At 41.0% G+C, this 21,630-nt stretch overlaps 1 protein-coding gene across 4 annotated transcripts in view; it reads right to left on the reverse strand.

Moving 5' to 3' along the window:
- Positions 1–1,012: 1,012 nt before the first annotated feature.
- The window catches only part of arl15a (ADP-ribosylation factor-like 15a), a 139,485-nt gene continuing 118,867 nt past the window's right edge, over positions 1,013–21,630 (reverse strand). For 3 of the 4 annotated variants that reach the window (XM_055011484.1, XM_055011483.1, XM_035947630.2), the window contains one exon: positions 1,013–2,891. In XM_055011484.1, the coding sequence (XP_054867459.1) occupies positions 2,739–2,891 (153 nt within the window). In that variant the 3' untranslated portion in view covers positions 1,013–2,738. The remainder of the gene's footprint in view (positions 2,892–21,630) is intronic. The other variant, XM_055011482.1, reaches the window with a different exon arrangement.

Below are 21,630 nucleotides of genomic sequence, written 5' to 3' on the forward strand. Positions count from 1 at the left end.
GATGGAGAGAACCTGAGCAAAATAAAAAAAAAAAAACGGTAGAGGAGAGAGAGAAAGGAGGACTTAAAATAGAGAGAAAGTGAGTGCGACAGGAAGATAAAAGGGGAGCGAGACGAGCGCAGCAGCCCATGGTTTGTCTCAGGGCTGCAGCAGCTTCCAGAGCTGGTGTGCAGCAGACTGAAGAGAAGCACGTCTGCCCCAGAGGCAGAGACTGGAAAACAGGATCAAAGAGTCGCCAGGGCAACCTGCATGACACACATTGTATTAAAGCCACACGGTTAATTTGAAAGAGAGGGAAGAAGGGCAAAAGGAGAAGAAAAGGGGAGGCAGAGGTAGCAGGAGTATATTTATCAGGAACTCCTGTCTCACTCGGTTAACTTTCCACTCAAAACTTTCTTCAGCTGCTCCACTTTGACCACTTTTTTTTTCTTTAAGCTTTGGCTCAAACTTCACTGGCTCATCTGCTTTTTCCTGATTATCTTCCAGCGTCTCAGATTTCCACAGGTCACCTTAAATCACAAATCAGAGACACTGTGAAGAAAATATTTCCAGGAACAAATGATAACATTCAGGTCATCACATATTTCAAACTGATACAAGAAGTATAAATAGTACCTTGTAGGAATATTCACCTGAAATAGACTTAAGAAATACAGTCTCCAAATTCATACCTGGTCAGACAGAACTTCTGCTTCTACAAATGCTTCAAAGATGAGCTACACAGTTCCACAATTACTCAGTGAGGGAAAAAGACAGAAAATATTAACATTGTCATTAATACTCCTATTCTAAGAACACAGTGTGACATTCAGAGATTTACTGAACCGAAAGTGATCTAAATGTAAAGAACACTGACAGTATTATACCTTTTAAAACTTTAATTGGCAAATTAAACAAAATTTATGATTGAATAAAAAAAAAAAACAAACAAACAAAAGAACAGACTGCAGTGAGTGTTTTAGAAACCTTTCTGTGAGCAAATGATGTGAAAAATTCCAACAATGGTAGAATCCCTAGTCGACAAATTTATTTTGCATTCAAGCGAACAAAATGCACTGATCCATTCAGTTCTCACATCAGGTACAAAAAGTGATCATATCTTTAAAAACCTGACAAAAATACTGATCAAAAATAACAACAAACAAATACAAAGCACATGGGGAAGAGGTGTGAACATCATCCATTACTGAAGCACATCTTGGAGACAACTGCACACACCTGTGGCACAACGAATACATTTCAGAGGTGTGGAATCCACGTGAAGGCGACCGGGCTGAAAGATGGCATCTGGGACAGAAAGCACAGCGAGCAGTAATGTGCTCCCGGAGTGGAGGGGCTGTGCTGGTCGGGACGGGCTGGGATGAGGTGGGGCAGGGGTACGCGATAAACAGCAGACAGGGAGGGGTCTTCAGACAGTTGGAAGGCATTAGGGTGTCGGACAGGGACTTGTCAGATGCAGCTGTTGCTGTGGCTGATTGATAGTTTGTATTCCTCCACCCTGATGGGAGACTGCAGTCACTAATCAATGCTGAGAGGGATTATGTCAAATGCAAAAAAAAAAAGAAAGAAATACTGTTAAAAAAAAAAAAAAAAAAAAAAAAAAAAAAAAAACAGACCTGACATTTCCTAAACAATGAAGAGAAACTAAATCCATTACATTACTCTACCTTGTGGCTACATCCAGCCCAGTCAATCATCAGTTTATCTCCTTTTTGGTCTTTGATTTGAAAGAATTCATAATTATGACATTATGTATGTATGACATATAAAAAATCTGAACGCAGCTCTACGAGGTTAACATACAGAGCTATAAAATATATCCTAAGTTGCACATTTATAAAAGCATTCAAACTTGTTCCCACTTTCTCCAAATGTACTCCATAAAGTCACCTAGCACTTAGTCACACGATTAGTAGTACTTGTGTATGGCTGCACAGGAGGGTACACGGCAATATGCTTATTTGCATGTACATAATACTCCATGAGATACTCAGACTGCACTATTCAGATTAGATATTCAGATACGGTGTGACACACCGATATGTAACTACCGTACATAACACGAGGCTTTGGACTACGCACTCCAATCACACAACGTCGATCGTTGTTACCGAGTCAAAGGGAGAAGCACACTTGACGGCCATACAGTACTTCTCAGTGGAAAGAACATCAGCCATGCCCACCCAAACATCCTGCAAAGTAATTAGTGGAGATGTTAAACATATCTACAGACAACCTGGGCTCCACTGTGTGTGTGTGTGTGTGTGTGTGTGTGTGTGTGTGTGTGTGTGTGTGTGTGTGTGTGTGTGTGTGTGTGTGTGTGTGTGTGTGTGTGTGTGTGTGTGTGTGTTAGTGTCCAAAGATACTAAAGGAAAGCCATACATCCCAAATGCCATTGATTAATCACGATGGTACAAACAGTGGTACATTATATAGATTTCCATTGTTGGCAAGGTTCAATGATTTTTCTTGACAAGTTGCTTTACTCTGGGTGGCTTTATCGGTGATTCTCTTCTGTAAGGCTGTACTTGCTTGTGCACGCTCTTCCGATTCAAAAAAATGGGGCCGCAGTGAAGGGAGGATAACATACAATACATATCTCAAAGAAAGAGGCCAACATCTGCTGCGTGTTCTTGTATCTACGTGTTTGTGTCTGTGCATGAGTGTGTGTGCATGGGCACCAGCAGGATGTGGTGGTTGTTAACCGCTAATGTCTCTCAGCATTAGCAGCATTAGCATCATATCCTTGCAGGCTCTGTGTCTTTGTCCTCCAACAGGCTAATAAACTGACCGAAGCTCTCCTTCACGGCCTCCATGTTGTCGGTGGTGCTGCCCTCCAGGATCCAGCGCTTTCCTCGGGCCAGCGGTTCCAGCTCAAAGTACTTCTTAATCTGCAGCCAAAAGCATAATGCGGTCAGTTAAGCTATTCAGTAGCTCCAGACATTCAAAAGTTATCAAGTTTAGTAATTAGGAATAGCATAAATAGGAACGCTCCTGGTTTCTGCCTATTTATATGAACAAAATCATTTAAACATGAGTAGGGTCTTCATTCAAACTCAAAGTATGGATTTTTCCATTAAAATAAACAACACTAGCACCAAACTATGTGCTATTTATAGCAAACACAGTGCACATTTTCATCGCAAAAAAACATTACACCATATGAATTCAGTTACTGAATCACCCTCAAACATATGGCAGAAAGTAGCCAGCATTACCATGTGCTTTTGTACCTGGTAAGATTTGAAGATTTTCTAGACAAATATTGCTTTCATTCAGGTAATCAGGAGTGAAACTTTATTTTGCAGTTCTTTTTTTTTTTAAATCAAAGTGTAAACTAATAAATGAAATAAATCAAAATAGGATTAACCTAAATGAAACAAGATAGCCCTTTTATCTGAGAAATACGTGGTTTCTCGGCTTGGCACTGCTTTTTGTAACAGTTGATTATAAAGTTCATATGTTGGCTTTTGGCAGCTCTTGACAGTGGGGGTGTGGTGAGGTTTGGGGGAGAACCAGAACCAGCTGTTACGTAAAAACAAATCTCAGCGGAGGGAAACAACGTCTTAGACCTCCACTGAAGGTACTGCAGGTTGTTAGGGTTTCTGACATTTTCAAGCTGAGAGTAATGAAAGGAATTTTTTTTTTGCTCGATGTGAACAAAGTTCAGCCATCTCCTGCTGTTTGTCTGATAGCCAGTGAAGAAAGTACAAAGACAAATGTGTACCGTCAGCAGTTCTGAGGATTATCATGCCATTAATGTCACAGATGCAATAAAAGTACAATTCCCCACCTTATTAACTTATTTAGTCAGTTTCATGCTCTGTTTGACAGTTGTGGTTATAGAGGTTTAAAGGAAAGTGTCTATCATACACTGGAATTACACGTCTAGAAGTACATGGAAACTTTGGGAAAGATGATAGAAACTTTTAAAATCCAAAACATGAAGAGACTGATTACATATTCCCAATGCAGACTTTTTTTTTCTTGGACTAAACATTGGATTTTTTGCTCCCGTATTAGGTGTTTGTTCATTGACAGACTGGATACGGTCATTAGCCAGTCACTGTAGCTATATCTAAACATTACATGGCATATTTTTAGAGTTGAGACAGCATTTCTGCGTATTTCTACAAATACAAAAGGAAACTTGCTGACGGCAGATAACCACAGTATTCTGAAAAGCACAAGACAACAAGCAGATTGGTGCAGCCGATAAACACCACGAAATCCACAAGGATGCCCGTTACACAGTCAAATGACTTTTCAACTTCAAGTGAAATTGCTTTTGTCTAGACCGTGCTGGGCTGTCTAGCTGTGCCATGGTGTGTGGCATGAAGAGGATGGAGAAGAGGAGGTGGTGGTGGGGTGTATTCTTTGTGTTCAAACCCAGCCAGCCATGCCAGTGAGTGGGAGAGTGAGTGCTGTCTCTGCCCCCCTGAGCCGAGTCTCTGTCCGGGTGTAATGTGAGTTTAATGACAGATTAAGTCACCTCAGCCGCGTTTGGCTCAGAGGCCTGGCTAGAAAGCCGAGTGGACCCAAACAGTGTTAACAAGTCTGTCTGGGTAACTTGAGCTGGCCTCGTCCAGGCTCTAGCCCCAGACCTAGACTGTAGACGATGCGGCTGGCTGCCTGTCTGGCTGGCTGGCTTACTTGTCTGCCTGTAGCCAAGGCCCTCTTCTGGAAGACTCTGGCCCCTGCACTGGCAGACAGTCAAAAGGCCAGAAGTGACCTCTGTGCAAGTGCAGACAGGCTCAAGCTTCTCTCACTTCCCCTCTTCGCCTCGCAGACCAACCCAACACACCCAGGGGCATCTCACAGTGTGGCAAATGCCCTCTGTAGCACTATGCGGCAGACAACTGATCTTACCAGCGATACCAGGTGACTTCTAAAATTTTCATTGCAGATTTACAGTTGTGTGCTCATGATAGCACCAGTAGTCTGTGATACCAAAGAATCCCTCATTTACTTTGTCGCCAGCTGATACAAACACCTTCACACAGGCCACATTTCATTGACAGCCCACATCCAATCCATAGATTTTAATCACACAACAGACAGACAGGACATGCTGCCAAAAACACTGTCTCAGTGTTACATGACTGAAGGAACCCCATGACCTGCCAGCCGGGTGCATCCACACTGGCAGTCAGCAGTGTGGCCCAAACCAGTTTCTCTGAGATTAAGTCCTCCTAAGCACACTTATGCTTGCTTAAGGAATTGCGTGAGGCAGTGGGATGGGTAAGCCACACAAGACGTGGGTTGCCAGATGGCTTCTAGGATGACCACTGGGTCATCCAGTCTAGCTTCTTCTAGGTCATACAGACCAAGGGCCTTGCCTTGTGCATGGGAGAAAGCGGCTTATACATGCATAAGGGTGTCAAAAAATCTTTAATCGCTTGTGTCTGTGTCAACTGTACTTCTGCTACTGGAATCCAGCCATGTTGGCCACCGGTCTGTACTGTTAAGGGGACAGACATGAAACTCAGGAAAGAAACAGTTTGTAACTTCTGAGTAGTTGTGCAGAGTGGACAGATCAATGACTGAGACTGTCCATGGGCTGGATTTTACATATAATTGTGTAATTTAAGCAAAGTTTAACTTGAGATGTGGCATAGTAAGCATTAAGCAATTTCCCTTCAGGGATAAATGAAGTATTTCTGATTCTGACAGTATACACATTGGTAAAATCCTGTTCATACCTTCTCAGTATGAAAATATGAAAGCCATTTTATAGCTTGAGCACATCTAAGATGACATTAACAAACCTACAAAATTATAAAGATGGCAGAAGACTGATTTGATGATATATTTATTGGTGATGAAGGATTTAAATTAGTGTTCAAGTATGCATCTGATGTAACCTTTGAACAAGGGACAGGTGCAGGAAAAACCTGTCAAATTCTGAAAGTGTATAAAGGTACAATTGTTAAATCCATATCTAGACTATTTGTGGGACAGAAACCAAAATAAACTTGGCCAACAACAAGTCTGGAACCTTTGTCGAGATTTTTTTCCCCCAAGTGTCATCTTAAATTCCACATGCTGATTAAAAGAGACAACTCAGAAATTGCCTCTTGGAAAATGAGTCTGGAGAAAAAGCTAAGTCATTAAAGATGCATTTTTAGGCTTGAGAGTTTGTGACCCCGTGTCTGCAAGGACTGACTGCACAGTCAGCTAAGCTTAAGCTCCAACTCTGGCAAGCCCACTTCAGCCTCCTTAAAACAGTGGATGGGCATGCATGGCACGTGCATCCAGCTGCTCCCTGACCTATGCCAGATTACTACATGCGATGGCCACTGTCGGCATCATTCCAAGTCAAGAGGATATCCTGGCAGAATAAAAAGAGCTTTGACAGCTGTCTACTGCCAGCACAGCTCTGCTCTTGCCTGCTGACCAACTACACAAACCATGGAGGCAGATAGGCAAAAAACAAACAAACAAAACAAAAAGACTGACTGGACAAGAGATTCCTGGGGCCAACTTCTAGCCATGGAGGTAGATGATGTTGCCTGCTGAGAATAAATGCGTGAAATCCCCCTGACAAATTCATATTCTTCCATAGATCACAAATGTATATCCAGTGTTTTTCTGTGTTCTCTATTTGTAAAAAATAAAATTGTGGGTTCAAAATGGGAAGGAAGTAGTGATGCTGTGAACATAGCCTATATTCTTAAAATATAGATTGCACTGAAAAACAAAACAAGCAATAAAAGCCACCTCTAAATCATTTATTTTTCTCTAATATGTTTCAATTCAGGCACAAAGATAGAGTTTCAGCTGATCCCAACATGCAACAGGCTTCTATTCCCACAAGGAAATAGTAAACAGATAAAACCAAACAAGTATACTCATGCCCACATTAACACCTATAGGCTGTTCAATGTTGACTGTGCTTCTCCATCAAGCTCCTCAGAAGTCTAGCTATTGAACGTACAGTGTTGGAATTTATGCACAGTTAAGCTGCTGTTTTAACCTGTTGATTCTTACACCACTAGCATCATGAGAAAAAAAAAAACAGCTCCAAAGATAACAAGCCATCTATTTTGAAAATTCTACGTGCATTCTGCGTGCACCTCTCCCCTACACAAACAAAACAAAAACATTTATTCAAAGAGCTGTGAGAATGACAAGATATGGCAAACAGACAAAAACTCCCACCAGTAAGTAGTATGCAGCCCAAATGACCCACCTTTGTCGCAGTGTTTCCACATTGGTGATTTACCGACTTAAAAACCAAAGCCATCTTTCATGGAGAATTCTCATTATTTTATCGGTGCCTTGTTTGCCTCCTGAAGTCCTTTTTGCAGCTGAGTTTGTGCCCAGTAATTCATGTTAAGTGCCGTCTCAAGAGTGCAATGGCAGTGGTCCAAGACAACAGAGCAACATTAACATGCTATGTTCAGGATCTTTCTGATAAAGACTTAGTGTGGTTCAGTGGCTTTGCGCTATGTACACGTATTTGGGAAATTTAAAGTCAGTTCTAGCATTCTTGTGAAGGTTAACAACAAAAACAGATGGAACACATGCAGGTTTTTTTGGATACAATCCCACAACAGATAAGCATCATAAAAGAAAGTTAAATGACCTCTGCTGTCAGCTCTCAATTTCTCATCTAGGGCAAGTTATTTTGTTGAGTCTGGCTTTTGCAGTTGCCTCAGGTTCCAAACGTCTGAGAAAAATATCAAAAGTAAATTGAATAATATCAGATAATACTAATAATCTCTTCCTGTTTAAGTAATAAGATCATAAAAGGAAGAGCAGGAAATGTTCACTTGAGAAGATTTTGCCTTTCAGCCATGTTTAAAAAAATCTAAAATGTAAAGAGAAAATGATAAAAAAAAAAGGACTCACTCAAACAGATAAGTTATCCATCAAACACTGTGGGCAACTATCTAAACTCAGTCTGTGAAGCAAGGAGAACTTTACTCAGTAAATTCAGTGGAGAACCAATGAGTTCAGCCTAGAGGTTTTCATTTGGACAAACTTCAGCAGGGGCCCTTTTTTCAAGTAAAATAACATCCTTTGTTCAAAGGCTACTTAAGAGCATGTTTGCATAAAGTGCCTTATGGGAAAGACAGCAGAAAGTATGCAAAACATCTTTATATAATGTGTGTTCATATATATATATATATATATACACACACACACACACACACACACACACACACACACACACACACACACACACACACACACACACACACACACACACACACACACACACACACACACACACACACACACACACACACACACACAACATAATACAGCATAACGTAACATTAAAATAAGTATGCCTCATAATGTGGAAGGATGGCCTCCAGTGCCCTTGGGCTACTATGTACCATGACCACGTGTCTATCAAGCTCCACTGTCATATGTCAAAACCTCACCACACGAGTAAGCTATATAACTGGAAAAGGAAGCATTAGGGGGTCTCTGAACTAGAGAAAGTGGCATACTCAAATATCCAAGACAATCAATTACACCATCCCTTGACATGCTGGCCCCTGTGAAGATATCAGTCACTTGGAAAGTGGCCCACACTGGCGACTGCATTGAAATGGGAGGGTAATGTGAGATCCACTCACCATATAATAGATATGGCTTTGTTTGCTTTTCCGGCTTACCTAAAGAGCCTTAAAGACATGAGAAAGCCTGGAGGTCCCCAAGAGAGGAACACTTAGGAAGTCTGTGAAAAAACAAACATTGCACCACAAACTGTGGGAGGTGTCAAATGAAACAGCCCACTGGCTAGTAAGTAAAACCTAAAGCCTATTTAAGCGCGGCTGTAACACCTTCAGTAATGGACCCAAGGTTTTGCATCTGAGGGGATTATTGTCACAGGCCTCACCCAAGGTAGATAATGACAGGATCACCTGTTCAGTGAAAGTATTAGCTGTGGGAGGTTCCGTAATTATTTCTAGATTACATGAAGTGAGCCCACTTTGAATTTTGTTGATAGCTAGCGCACAGAACAGAGAGCTCAACATGATTTAAGCCCTTGCCCATTATGTGTTTGCAGCAGTTCATATACATACTCTCAATTTCATCTTTGCAGGAGTTGTCACCGTTGTCCACCACTTTAGGGGGTGCTGTGGCTAAATCTATGTCAAGTACAAAGGAAGGAAGTTCTTGAAGTCGACAAAAGCTGAAACAGCTGTATGTGAAGTCTTACAGTGGCTACATGCTGCTATTGTACAGCATGACAACAGTTGTGCCCCATATACAGCTTTTGTGAGACTTTGTGTAGATACATCAGCTGTCTTGCGCCCAATACCCTAATGTAAGTTTTGAGACCCAACCAGTGGACTCTGTTGAATGTGATTTGAGACTCTGGCTTCATAATGACTGCCAAATAAATGCAAAATGCCAAAAAATTACCGTACAAAAACATTGCTATTCTATTCTAAAAGCTAATGTACTTTTGAGAGAGGCAGAAATGGAAACAATCAGGTTATGCGCACTAAAGATCAAGCAGCTCATCAATATGGAGGGTGCAAAGTACATTACCTCAAGATCTAAACTGTGGTAGATTGAGGGTGCACTCAGGCAGCAAATGCATTACAAAAATGCATGTCCAAGTTCAAAAACACACATAATTTGACAAAAAAATACATAACACAAGGACTACAAACCTAAAGTCTGAGCATGAAGAGAAGTATAGAGAAAAACAGAGATGTGGCCTTTCAGTTCAGTCCTTTCAGTTGATGTGGAAACAATCCATGCCTAGCCAGCACGTAAAAGCGTTGAGGCCACCCTGGAACCAATCCAGAGTTGTAGAACTGTTGGAACAGGGATTCTGCAGGCAACAAATTAAGACTGAAGTCCCCATGTCACAGTGCAAAGCCTGAGCAGCCTTTAGATTTACTGTCCTGTTCCACTCAGGTGAGACCATGGGTCCTCCCTTGGGCTCAGCTCAGTGCAGGTTCAAAGTGATTCACTTGCAGTACACTTTTCTTCAAAGTCAACTGACCACTGCCAGATCAGAGCCATCCTCAGAGGAGCTGTAAATCTAGGATGCACAGGGGACAGTCTTACAGACTCTTTCGGTGTGCTCCTTGGAACAATGCTATTGCATTTAAGAGCTTACACAGTGATAATGTTCTTTCCATATAAGTAGGGATTCTGAAAATATATCTAAAAGATGTGCATGAGAAGATTCCCATTTGGACAATGAGCAAGTAGATCTTTTTTTGCTTTGTTTTTACAAGCACACAGGCATTTGATTTTATTTTTCTTGCAGCAGGTCAGATGACTTCCAAAAACTCTGGCTGCCACATCGGTAAATGATCCATGCCTTGACTCTGGTAGTGGCAACAGCAGATGCAGTTTGTTTTTACACAACACACACACTTAAACATACTCAAACACTGGGGAGCAGGGTCAGGTGATAATTCAATATTGTGTATCCCCTTTGATCAGAGTACAGAGGAATCACACTGTGATAAAGTGGTCTTATGTTTTTAATTCTACAAATTTCTGCTTTTCAAATAATTCGGAGAAAGCTGATATCAAAACAAAAAATGATGGTTTACATGTGTAGACTTTGGTCTCAAGTAATACACATGCAACACAGAGAAACCGATGTTACTGATTTGAACATCAGTGTGATTATTCTATCTGATTATGGAAACATGAGCATAGACTCCCAAAGTTGGGAGCGTCTAATGCCACGAGTTTGGTATGTCCCTAACACATACCAAGATCTGAAGGTTAGAAACCTGGAGATGTTACACTGTAGATGCATGAATGGTATTTTCTACAGTGCTGGTTAGGAGCAAAGGGGAAGAAAAACATCCACCCTCTCGTGCAGGCTGGAAAGTAATTGGCAGGTTCAGTAGCTGGAACATGGCCCCTTCACCAGGGGTTGACCTGTGGGAGACTGAGAATAGTCTGAGGGCAAAATATCTGGGATGTGTGTCTAGCGAGAGAGATGGGGTGCCTGTGTTTGCCTTGCCTTATTACAGATTTACAGTAACTCAATTTATTAAAGGCCAAGAGCTCTCTGACAAGGAACATCTGGTCTATGGGACTTAAACGGGTGAGCTGGCATCCTGCCCATGCTCCCTGCTGCAGGGGACAATGTGCCAGCACCTTCCCTTAAGCCCGCCCTTTCTCTCTTCTCCTTGTGAAGAGGGCTGCCTTGCTGCAGCAGCCCACACAGAGGGCCCTCAAAGCCCAGGAGGTCTGTCATAAGCCACCCCTCCTCCTCCAGGACCCCCCTAGTGGGACCCTCCACCCCTTTCACTCAGAGGCCCCCCTTTCACGCTCCAGCCCTGACAGTTGACCAGCTTGAAAGCTGCAGCAGGCCCCCGCTTCAGCACACAGCACGCGGCATTACAATCAAAGTGCTCCCCTTCTGCAAAAGATTTAAACCATGCGTCAAGTTGGAGTCTGTGCACACACACAGCCACCCTCACTCACATTAGACAGACACATACACTCTTATGCCACGAGACCATCATATTTGAAATTCAAGGTTCCTGGGCTTTCTAACTTGTTCTGCCTCGCATACCTTTTCATGTTCGTAATCATGACCACATATTCTCTTGGTTTCTTTATATGTCTGCACATGTGTACATGTTTGTGTGTGCTCTGTAAATTAATCAGAGTTTTTTTTTTTTTTAACAACCAAATGGCAGACAAATGGGGCAAAAGACCAATCAGAAAACAAAGGCTATAATAAAAACAAGGCTTGCATGTTCAAAACACACATTCCCTGGGATGCAATCCAGCAGTTTCAAGCAACTTATACTAATTATGATGTGCATTACCCTATGTAACTGAAATTTATAAACTCTTCAATCAGTGGTGTCTCTGTGCATTTGCATGGTTACAGCGCTCTCTGTACTCAGCATCAAAGTGAGATTTAGTGTAGCTTTAGGAAATGTGTTCATTTTTATGCATAATTAATTCCCTCTGTTTGAGAACTGCTTCTGCCTGGTTTTAATCACTACCAAGAAATCAGGACTGTCCAACCAATCCTGTGACTTAACACAAACAAAAGCAGCCACATCCACACATCAACATTTTCTTAACACCACTGTCAAAGATGAAAACTGTCTCATGTGCTCCTTGTCTTCAAGTTAGGTGTGCACAAACCAAATGATGGCCATCAATACTGAGATATGCAAGAAGTGAATCACAATCTTCTGTTCTGCATTTGTAAAACAGTGCTATGTCATTAAACTTTAAGAAAAAAAAACTGTCATTTTGAGTAGTGAAAAGGGTACATTTCAATGGATGAAAAACTCTGTGGAAGAACCCCCAGAGATTCCCAGCGTTTGATCCATGAGAGTCAGCAGTGGAACCTGGGGGTCAAATCACATGCTGAATAGGCTTTACGGAAGTCTTGTCCTGGCTAGTGGCGGCCGGTCGTCCGACCCTGCTTGACCAGCAGACAAAAGAAGGGCCACTGACCACAATTGGGATTCAGGGGGAGGGAAGGGGTTCTTTTCTCCTCCAGTGGAAAGTCCGATCCTGAATAGGGTCTGGCTGGTTGAATTGTGTTCCACACCGATTTCGAGAGCGAGGACCCACTGGGGTCAGGGTTCAGCTGCATTGGACGCGGGCTATGGGAAAAGGCGAGCACAGTGCCCACACAACCTGCCGACTGCCCTCTCACCCACAGTGCCCCTTAACCTCCCAGAGGGACAGACCACCAGCCCAGGGATAACAGGATGAGAAAGGCTGTATTGGTGGGAAAAGGAAAGAAAGTGGAGATGAAGGTGGGCGGTAAAGCTGCACTAGTGGGATAGACAAAGATGTAAGAGAGATAAACCATCAAAGAAACAAGAAATTTCTAAGTAACTTCACATATTGCGCTTCCAAGGTCTAGCACACAATCTCCAGAGGGTAATCAATATGTGCTGCCTGACTGATTTTCCAACCCTTGCCTCCCAAGGTAGGATGGATGAAGCACTGGGTACATGTCTGTGAGATCTCTTTTGACATTAAGGGTCTGCAGTTCTTTTTTGTAATCACTCACACACTACACATGAAAACAGACGTTAATAGGCGCTGTGGAAATGTATCTTACAGTACCCCTAAAAGTGGCTCACCATTTATCAAAGACTCAGATACATTTACTAGCGAAAACATCTGGACTCACAGCTTTCCCGTTCTTAGCAGTGTAGTCTGATATGGGGCCACCTTGCAAGATTGTATGGAAATGTAAAGATGTGAATGCATCAGCTGAACATACTTTTCTTTGCCTTCAAATGTCACAGTGATGTTTGTGAGCCAGGAGTGACAACCATTCTGCTACACTCTTTCCACAAACTGTAAGAGGATAACCAAGCAGAAGTCAGGAACGTTGCTCCACATGCAAAATGCAAAAGTGGTGTTTGCTCTCCTTCTACAACAAGGCAAAATTCTACTGACCTGTTTATTCAGAAACAACATTGTTTAAATAATGAATGAAGTTTATGACTTTCACGCTGGGAAGACATACTGATGATACCTGTGGCATTAAATGGGACTCACAATGAAACTAAGATAGAGGTAAATTACCCTAAAGTTAGTGTCTGACAGGATTAGTTGGGCTCAAACAACTTTCAAACATCTCTGCACTAAGTTATTTTATTACATGATTAAGTTGACAAGGTAACATGTAATACAAGATTAAAAGGCAGAGTCTGGCATTTAAAAACAGCTTAATTGCAAGAGTTAATATTCTGTTGGAAAATCAAGCTGTCAACACTGTGCTTTACCAGAGAGGATAGAGTCATCTAACTGCACATGGCAGGCCCACTGGCTGGCTGGAGACACCTCTTAAAAAACTATCACGCGCTGCTTTACATGGAATGTCACACTTTGGGGTGCCATACTGTACACCTAATCAACTGACAGGAGGGAACAGAAAACACACTCACAAACTGCACCGGATCCTCTGCAGCTTGTGCAAATTGTTTGCAAACATGTCTGTGTCAGACAAAATTGCTTAATTTTCCTCACTAAAACCAGCTAAGAAAATAATTTTCTGGTATTCTTAGTGCTACTAAAACATGAAAGCAGTGCAATACCACAACCAGATTTCTGTCAGCTGATTCATACTGTAGGTCTCCCAACTAAATGATTCGTTTGCGCGCTGTAAAATAACATGAACCACAATTATGACAAGCATGCATAAAAGTAAATCAGTTTGTTGCTACTGGCGTTCAAAACAGGAAGTTAAAAATTACTCATAAAACTGAACATCAAACGAGAAGCTGGCAGCAGAGTGGAAGTTCACTGGAACTGGCACTTGTATTTTTATATATATATATATATATATATATATATATATATATATATATATATATATATATATATATATATATATATATGGAGGAGGGCGAGCACTTATTTAAAAAGGCAACACCTTGTAAAGAAAAGGAGGAAGTAGACAGATTAATCTTGGTTATATGTAAACAGCAGAACACTGACATACATTTTATGCAAATGTAATGCAAATAATTTTCAGATTATACATCAAATGTATTTTTAGCAATTAGCCCTCCTCATGTCAGTGCATATTTCACAGATATTTACAGCACCCTATTTAATGCTGTTGACACTTCTAAGGCCAAGTTGAGCTTGGCTGTTAGTATGTTGTTGCATTGTGGTCAATATGTTTATATAATGTGGCCACAGAAGCCAGAAGTGAGGGCCAGAGCTCAGTAAGGGCACCTGCTCCTCATCCCTTTTTCCACTGTAGCCAGCAACTCACAAATCTGGGGTTGGAGAGGGGAGATGGGGGTGGGGAGGGTTGGTTGCTGACCGGCTTCAGTCTAGACGGCTCAATACGCAGTTGACTTTTTAAACCCGCTTGTCTGGAAAAAGAGCAGACGTGAGGTAAGAGGGGGGTGAGCTGCAGCAGAGAGGTGGCGGTGGTGCATTTTGGCTGCCATAGCCAGCAGGCTAGACTCACTAGAAGCAAGCAGAAAGAGACAGAGAGAGAGAGAGAGAGACAGAGAGAGCAAGAAACGCTATCGGAGAGCGCTATCAGAGTCGCTGGCTGTGGCTCCATTGTCAAGGTCAGTGAGCCGCGGAGTAAAAAGTCACGCCACCTGACCCCCTCCCCTCCGCCTGTCTGCCTTCCTGCTGTTCATCCCCTCAGTACCTCCATCAGTCTCGTCTGCTCACTCAGCACACAGTGAGGATACCTGATCTAAGTGATTGCAAATAATATTCTACAGTGATACTGTCATTATACGAGAGGAATCTTACAATTTTCTCTCTCTTTATGCAGTGTGGCAGAGCGTTACAACAGTTAAAACAGCCGTCCAGCTGCAGATGCTGTTGTTCAACATCGGAATTCTTCCCTCTCTATTTTGAAATAGATCCCCCAAATTTCCGATAACACTATGGTGGTCTCTCTCCTGTTTTTAACTCTGCACCATTTTTATGCAACAGCTGGACATTTAAAGTTTAGAGCACATTCATCTTCATTTGGCACGCCCAAAGAAAGGTTTTTTATAGTGAAATTAGTACAATTCAAAAAGAATGTCCATTTGAAATGCTGACTGCACTTGAGCTGCAGTTTTCATTAGTCCCAATCTTTGGCTTTGGATAAAAATTATTTGACACTGCGCAATGATCTCATCTTTACAAGATTGGCAATGAGCCCTTTTGGAATTTCTCTTAATTATTATTCTGCAGAGAGAAGAGGAGAGATGAAATTGGCTCACTTGTACTTTTGCAACATAACTTAACTCTCTTAAGGCAAAAGAAAACCACTGAAGAATACTGACATCTGCTGAATCATTTGACAAGGCTGCAGCAATCCGTTATCGATTGTCTGTGATTAAATCTAGATGAAAAGGCAGGTCATAGCTCACAGACTGCCCTTGTGGTGATTAAGCACTGACTGCTGCTTATTCCGGCGATGAGGTATGTGAAAGAACAAAGGGCAAGCCAACGCAATAGTGACATGCTGTGCAGCGTTAAGCACAGCATCACTTTTGCCGTGAGCATCAGAGTTTACAGACTAGCTTAGCTGAGCAAACATGCCCCCCTCCAGGCCTTTTAATATCACCAGCGCTTCCTTTCATAAAAAAACAGCCCGCGGCAATCAAAAACAAGCTGAGAAAGGACAGAAAACACCCATCAGGACCCATCACGACTTGCGTAATAAAGTCAGTCAATGAATAGACATCTGACATCATCATATACAACAGCACAACACACTTGTGACTAGACTAAAGATTTTCTTTCCAGGGAGATGTGTCGGTGTCAGATCACAGGCAAGTGTGTGAAAATGACAATCATGGCGAGAGACAGAAATCTAATCTTTTTTCCAATGTACTTTTGCTCACTTTCTCGTACCAAGTCTTTATGTTTCATTGTCTTTGTATGACCTGTGTTCTCTCAGAAATAACCTTCAAATTATGATCCTTTACTTCAAATGAAACACATTTTAACTGAACATCACTGCATTCTGCAAAGGGATCAAGACTTTATTTTTCTGATATTCAAGTAACTAACATTTTACTGAAGGAGACTTTTAAGCAAACAGTATTCCAAGACTTTAGTTTTGAACCTTTTAAGTGATGTACTGCTGTACTCCGGTTTCTCATGCAAAAGAGACCTTGATCTTTATTTCCTTACCTAATTGAATGTTACAATAACAGCTGTCTTCTTTATGGTTTTGCCATACAATTTTCATATCGCATTATGTACTAAATTATGAAATAGAAAGTAAAAGTTCAATAGGGACTAGTACTAGCAACATTTCTAAACTCCTCTTAAAAATATTAACAAAAGTGACTACTTCCAAAAATACTACAAAAACCAAAGATCACTTAACATTCTTATTTGTGACCAATGTAAAACTTTCACCCTGATGATTATTCTAAGTGAGCTGGCAATAATCAGACATTTCCACTCAGTAATGACGCAAGTGCAAGGTATTGTAAGAGTGATCTTAACAAGTTAGTTAGAGCCATTTGGTAACGGAGTTGCTCACTCTGTGTTGTTTCTTTCTTAAGGTTCATTGATTGGCCTTTACCTGTGCCTCATCTTCTGCAACAACCAATCAGCAGCCACTGGGGAATTTAGAGCCACTAGCGTCACAGGCCACAATGACACACACACACCATGTGCCAGACGTTTGACGAAAGTTTCAGACACTGGGCGCCACATGAGTCATTGAGCACAGCCACCACCCAATGTGTGCCAAGACCTGCAAGTTCACCATGTGCAAAATGTGACAGAGGACAGTGGTTGACTAGCCACTTCCGTCTTGGACTATTCCCAACACAGTTTGACCAAAAGTTGTCAATGCACTTTCTGCAATGTTAAGTGAGTGCAATGAACATTGAAAATAAAGGTACTGGGTCAAGTGGATTAGAAATTCAAAACCTATGAGATTTCTTTGGAAAAATATGGGTCTTATACAGCTGAACACATGGAGCAATGTTTTGTTGAAACTAAGAATCACTTCTCCTATCTATGCTGATAGGAAATGTAATTCGGTCAACCTTACATTTCCTTTAAATATATGTTGCTGTAAATTAATTACTAATTAATTACTAATTACTGGGAGGCAAGGTTGCTGTGGCAACCAGAAGTTGAATCCTTGTGGTTTTAAATTAAGTGATCAGTTGCAATAAATTTCAGGAGTCTGAAGGTTTAGTAATTCCTTCAATTCACTGGTTACCACAACATGACACATATGTTACCTGACCTTGTGAGAGACTTAAAGATGAATCATCTTGAAGGCCTCAATTTTAACAAATTACCTGTTTTGATCATAAAGTGCCAGATCGTAAGTCAAGATTTATTAGGAACCTAATCACATTTGGACCACATTAATGCAGTGTGTGTTGAAGTTGCAAAGAGAGGAGGCAAGATTCAGCATGTTCCGAGCTCCATAAGTTGTGCAGGGTAGGACTTGCACCAATGCATTACTTACTTGGCAGTGCAGCCACATACATTACACACATTGTGATAACTTATGAACTAATGAAACAAATGAACAATTGGATGTGACTTTCAAGCAGCCATCTGGATGTCTACCACCTGTCAAGGATGACTAAGAGCACTATGACACATGCATCATATTTCAAACAAAACGTCAGTGGATTTTACTTTGTTTGTTACTACATCAGTTGAGGAGCAATTTTGTTCAATCAACTAATCAAGCCTCCCATCCAGCAACCAGTTCATTTATCATCTATCGATGAACCCATTCATAAAGCTGCCACTTATGCCTGCCTAGACTTTCAATTATGTTCTCTATTCATGCACAGAATGAGAAACATTCATCTGATGCATCCAAACAATTCTGTGATCAGAGAAATGATGTGAGCCTTGACATGACGTATGATACACTGTGATACAGTGAGGTATAAAATACTGTGCTATTACTTGCAAGAGGAAATGCTCAACTTTTGGCAATATCTTTCAATCACACATTGTTCATGAACTAACAAAATAACAAAAGAGAAACACAATATTTTTCCTTTAAAAAAAAAAAAAGGCACATACTGATGATCATATCAATGTACAGAAATTTAAATAGCTAGGCAAACAAAAATTTTAAGGCCTACAGTGAATATTCAGAAATTTGAAGCATAATTTTAAAAATAACAGTAATTTGTCTAATTTCCTGTGTGATAACATATATGTTCCAAACCAAACCATGTGGAATACTGTAACATTTACTGACTCTTACAGTGCAGTTATTGCTGTATCATGATGCTTCTGTTTAACTAAAAGAACTGACCAGTATGTTCCAGTCAGAGCCCAGTGCGCTTGCTGTAAAGAATATCTTGTACAGTGCTCAAACTGGTGCACAGAGCCAAGTCTGTGTTTTCTTTGAGTGAGCGGTGAGGAGGGACATGTGACATGTGTGTGAGCCATTCCACACACAGAGAGACAAACAGTTCACTTTCCATTAAACAAAATGTGGGAATCACAACAAAACGGGAACAACAGCAATTATTATTAAATGTTTCTGGTTAACCGAGGCCCAATAAAGGAACTGACGTTGGCTAGTACATTACTTCAGATCTATGAATCATCGAGCGTGTAGTATACACAAGCACTGTTTTTCTATGTCTCAGTTTGTGAGAAGCTATGGGATTTCCCTAAACACAGACCTCAAACATAAACGAAACTGAATAAATAATGTAATTAAGACATGGCATTGTTTTGTTTCCTATAATTTGTGCCCTGCACAATATAAATGTGGCTGGTAGTTGTTTTGTCTGGGAGGGGTCTAACGACACCTGATTGTGATTAACTTTTATTAACATGCTTGGCTAAGTTTGTTTCACAGAAACAGAAACAAATGTGTTGGAGTGTGCAAATTCAAGATTCTGTCATCATTATCATAAAAAACGTGAGAAGCATGGGTGGTAAACTTTGCATGGCGGTAACACATGGTGAGAGAAAACGTGACCCAGGTGTAAGAATTATATAATGATTTAGTTAGTTAAGCAATATGTGTGTAATTGTTCCCTACTTGCATGCAGAACCTGCCTTGGGGAACATTCATGGTGGTGCCACTAACTGTACAGTGGAATGTTTTGTAATTTTGTACTAAAGTTGCATGTTAAACTGCACATTAAGACAGTTGAAACTGTGCTACAATAGCGAGTAATGGTACAGCACCACTGAAATCCCTAATGATGCTCTAAAAGGCAGGTTGACCTCTAGATGATGACAGCAAGAAATGTTACCTAGTGAATGAATGTGTCAAACAAATGTCTAAACTAAAGTAGATAGTTATACAATCACATCATTTAGATTTCCGTTAGAAACACAACTGTCATTGACTGTCAAAGCTCAAAATCATTATCACCATCCCAAGAATCTTGTTTATGCAAATGTCCTGAATGTGTATTAAGTAAAAGAAAACAGGGAAGCTGTTAGTGACATATTGAAAAAGATTGTGCAATTATATTCGTATTCTACGGCATCAATGGTGTTAAACTGTAAATGATACAACTTAAAGATGATTTCAGTGACACTCACGAATGTGACTGGAAAATAAAACTTGCTGTTCATACATTCGGTTCATTAAATGTACAGTATTTCTATCAAATGACTCCCATCAGATTAATCAGGCATTCATGAAGGTAATGAAATGCCTCCAAGCCCAGAGGTTATCAGTTGAGGGTAACTGTATATATTGTCGTGCAACATTTACAGTATCTAATACTTGAATCAGTAGCAGAGGTAAAAGCCCTGAAAAGAAGCTCTTCTCTTGTGTTATCAGCAAATTAACGCTGACTGATTAAGTGAAGCTTTCATCACAAGAATTAAATAAGTGCATTTTTGATTAGAGAAATCCAAGTGTATAAAGCATAGTTTGCTGAGCAAGCACTGCTGTACTTGGGCATTTTCCAAAACTTGGCAGTGGCTTATTTATTTGTGCAAAAGAACTGTTCAGTTTCATTGTCTGGCTGCCTTTCCAAAGCTGTCATCTTTCTTTATTGAGACTGTTTGTGTCTGTCAGTTCAGAGCAGTTGGACTTTACAAAAATACTACAAGGGTATCATCTGCATGACTTTAACAGCTACAAACAGTTCTCAAAATATATACGGGTCATACAGATACTTTGTGGGTAGGTGACTCCAGTCGATGTGTGAGCATAAATGTTTAGTGTGCATGCCAAGTAAACAATAGCAGCCAGTCAACACCACGCACTACTTCAAAAGGCCTCAATTACAAAAGATTACTGCAACGCTTCCGTCAAAGCATGCCACTGTCCGGATGTATACAGATTTCAGCAATAATAGTGAGAGTTGGAATGCCATCCTCTCTATTGTCAATGACTGGCAGTTCATTTCCACGGGGCAAAAACTGATTCCATCTTTTCACAGGCTAGGATTACCAGAGAGAAAAAAAGAAACAATATCATAAATGTTGTATTGCAGAAAGCACCTCCTGCACAACAGACGCTAACATGGTCATTTAAATAGAACAGGAAGGGGAAAAAGCTTTTTAATGTCCTGTTCCACATACTGGGAAATAAACGATTACTGGCCTTTTCCCAGAATAACAAAATAGGACGTGTATACTGTTTGTACATCTGCATCCTCATCCTTAGAAAGCAGAGATACCGCAGCCTTCATCTGAAGGCTATGACACAGCTGCTTCTCAAACACCCAAAGTGAGTACCCAAAACTATTTAGCAGATACACAGTGTTCTGAGAGGATGTCAGCACAGAGGACTCATCATGCCGCAGAGTGCAGACATTAAGCAGACTCCCCACAAGCTAGCCCACATAGGGTCATTCTGGTCATATCACATCGGAGACCTTTAACATTTCACCATTAGCCCCCATTAGGTCTTAGGGGGCTTAGTCACATCCCTAGACATTTTGTTCATTCCCTCACAATCACTAGTTAAACCTGAAAGGCAGTGACTCAACTCCAGGACTGACATTACATGCAATGTGTAAGCAGGATGCAAGCAGGGATACACATCCACTGATCTAATGCTTTGCAATTTGCGGTTACATAAATATAACACAGTGGGACAGAATCAATTTTTTATTCAAACATGATAAAAGTTCACAGTTTTATGTGTCTGCTTCCAAAACTGCCTCCACTCTGCAAGCCAACACCAAAAACAAGCCATACTACCAGCCCACAATTCCTTCATGGTATAATGCAATATGGCACGACGGG

Source organism: Amphiprion ocellaris, chromosome 6 (genome assembly GCF_022539595.1).
Source record: "Amphiprion ocellaris isolate individual 3 ecotype Okinawa chromosome 6, ASM2253959v1, whole genome shotgun sequence".
Classification (NCBI taxonomy): domain Eukaryota; kingdom Metazoa; phylum Chordata; class Actinopteri; family Pomacentridae; genus Amphiprion; species Amphiprion ocellaris.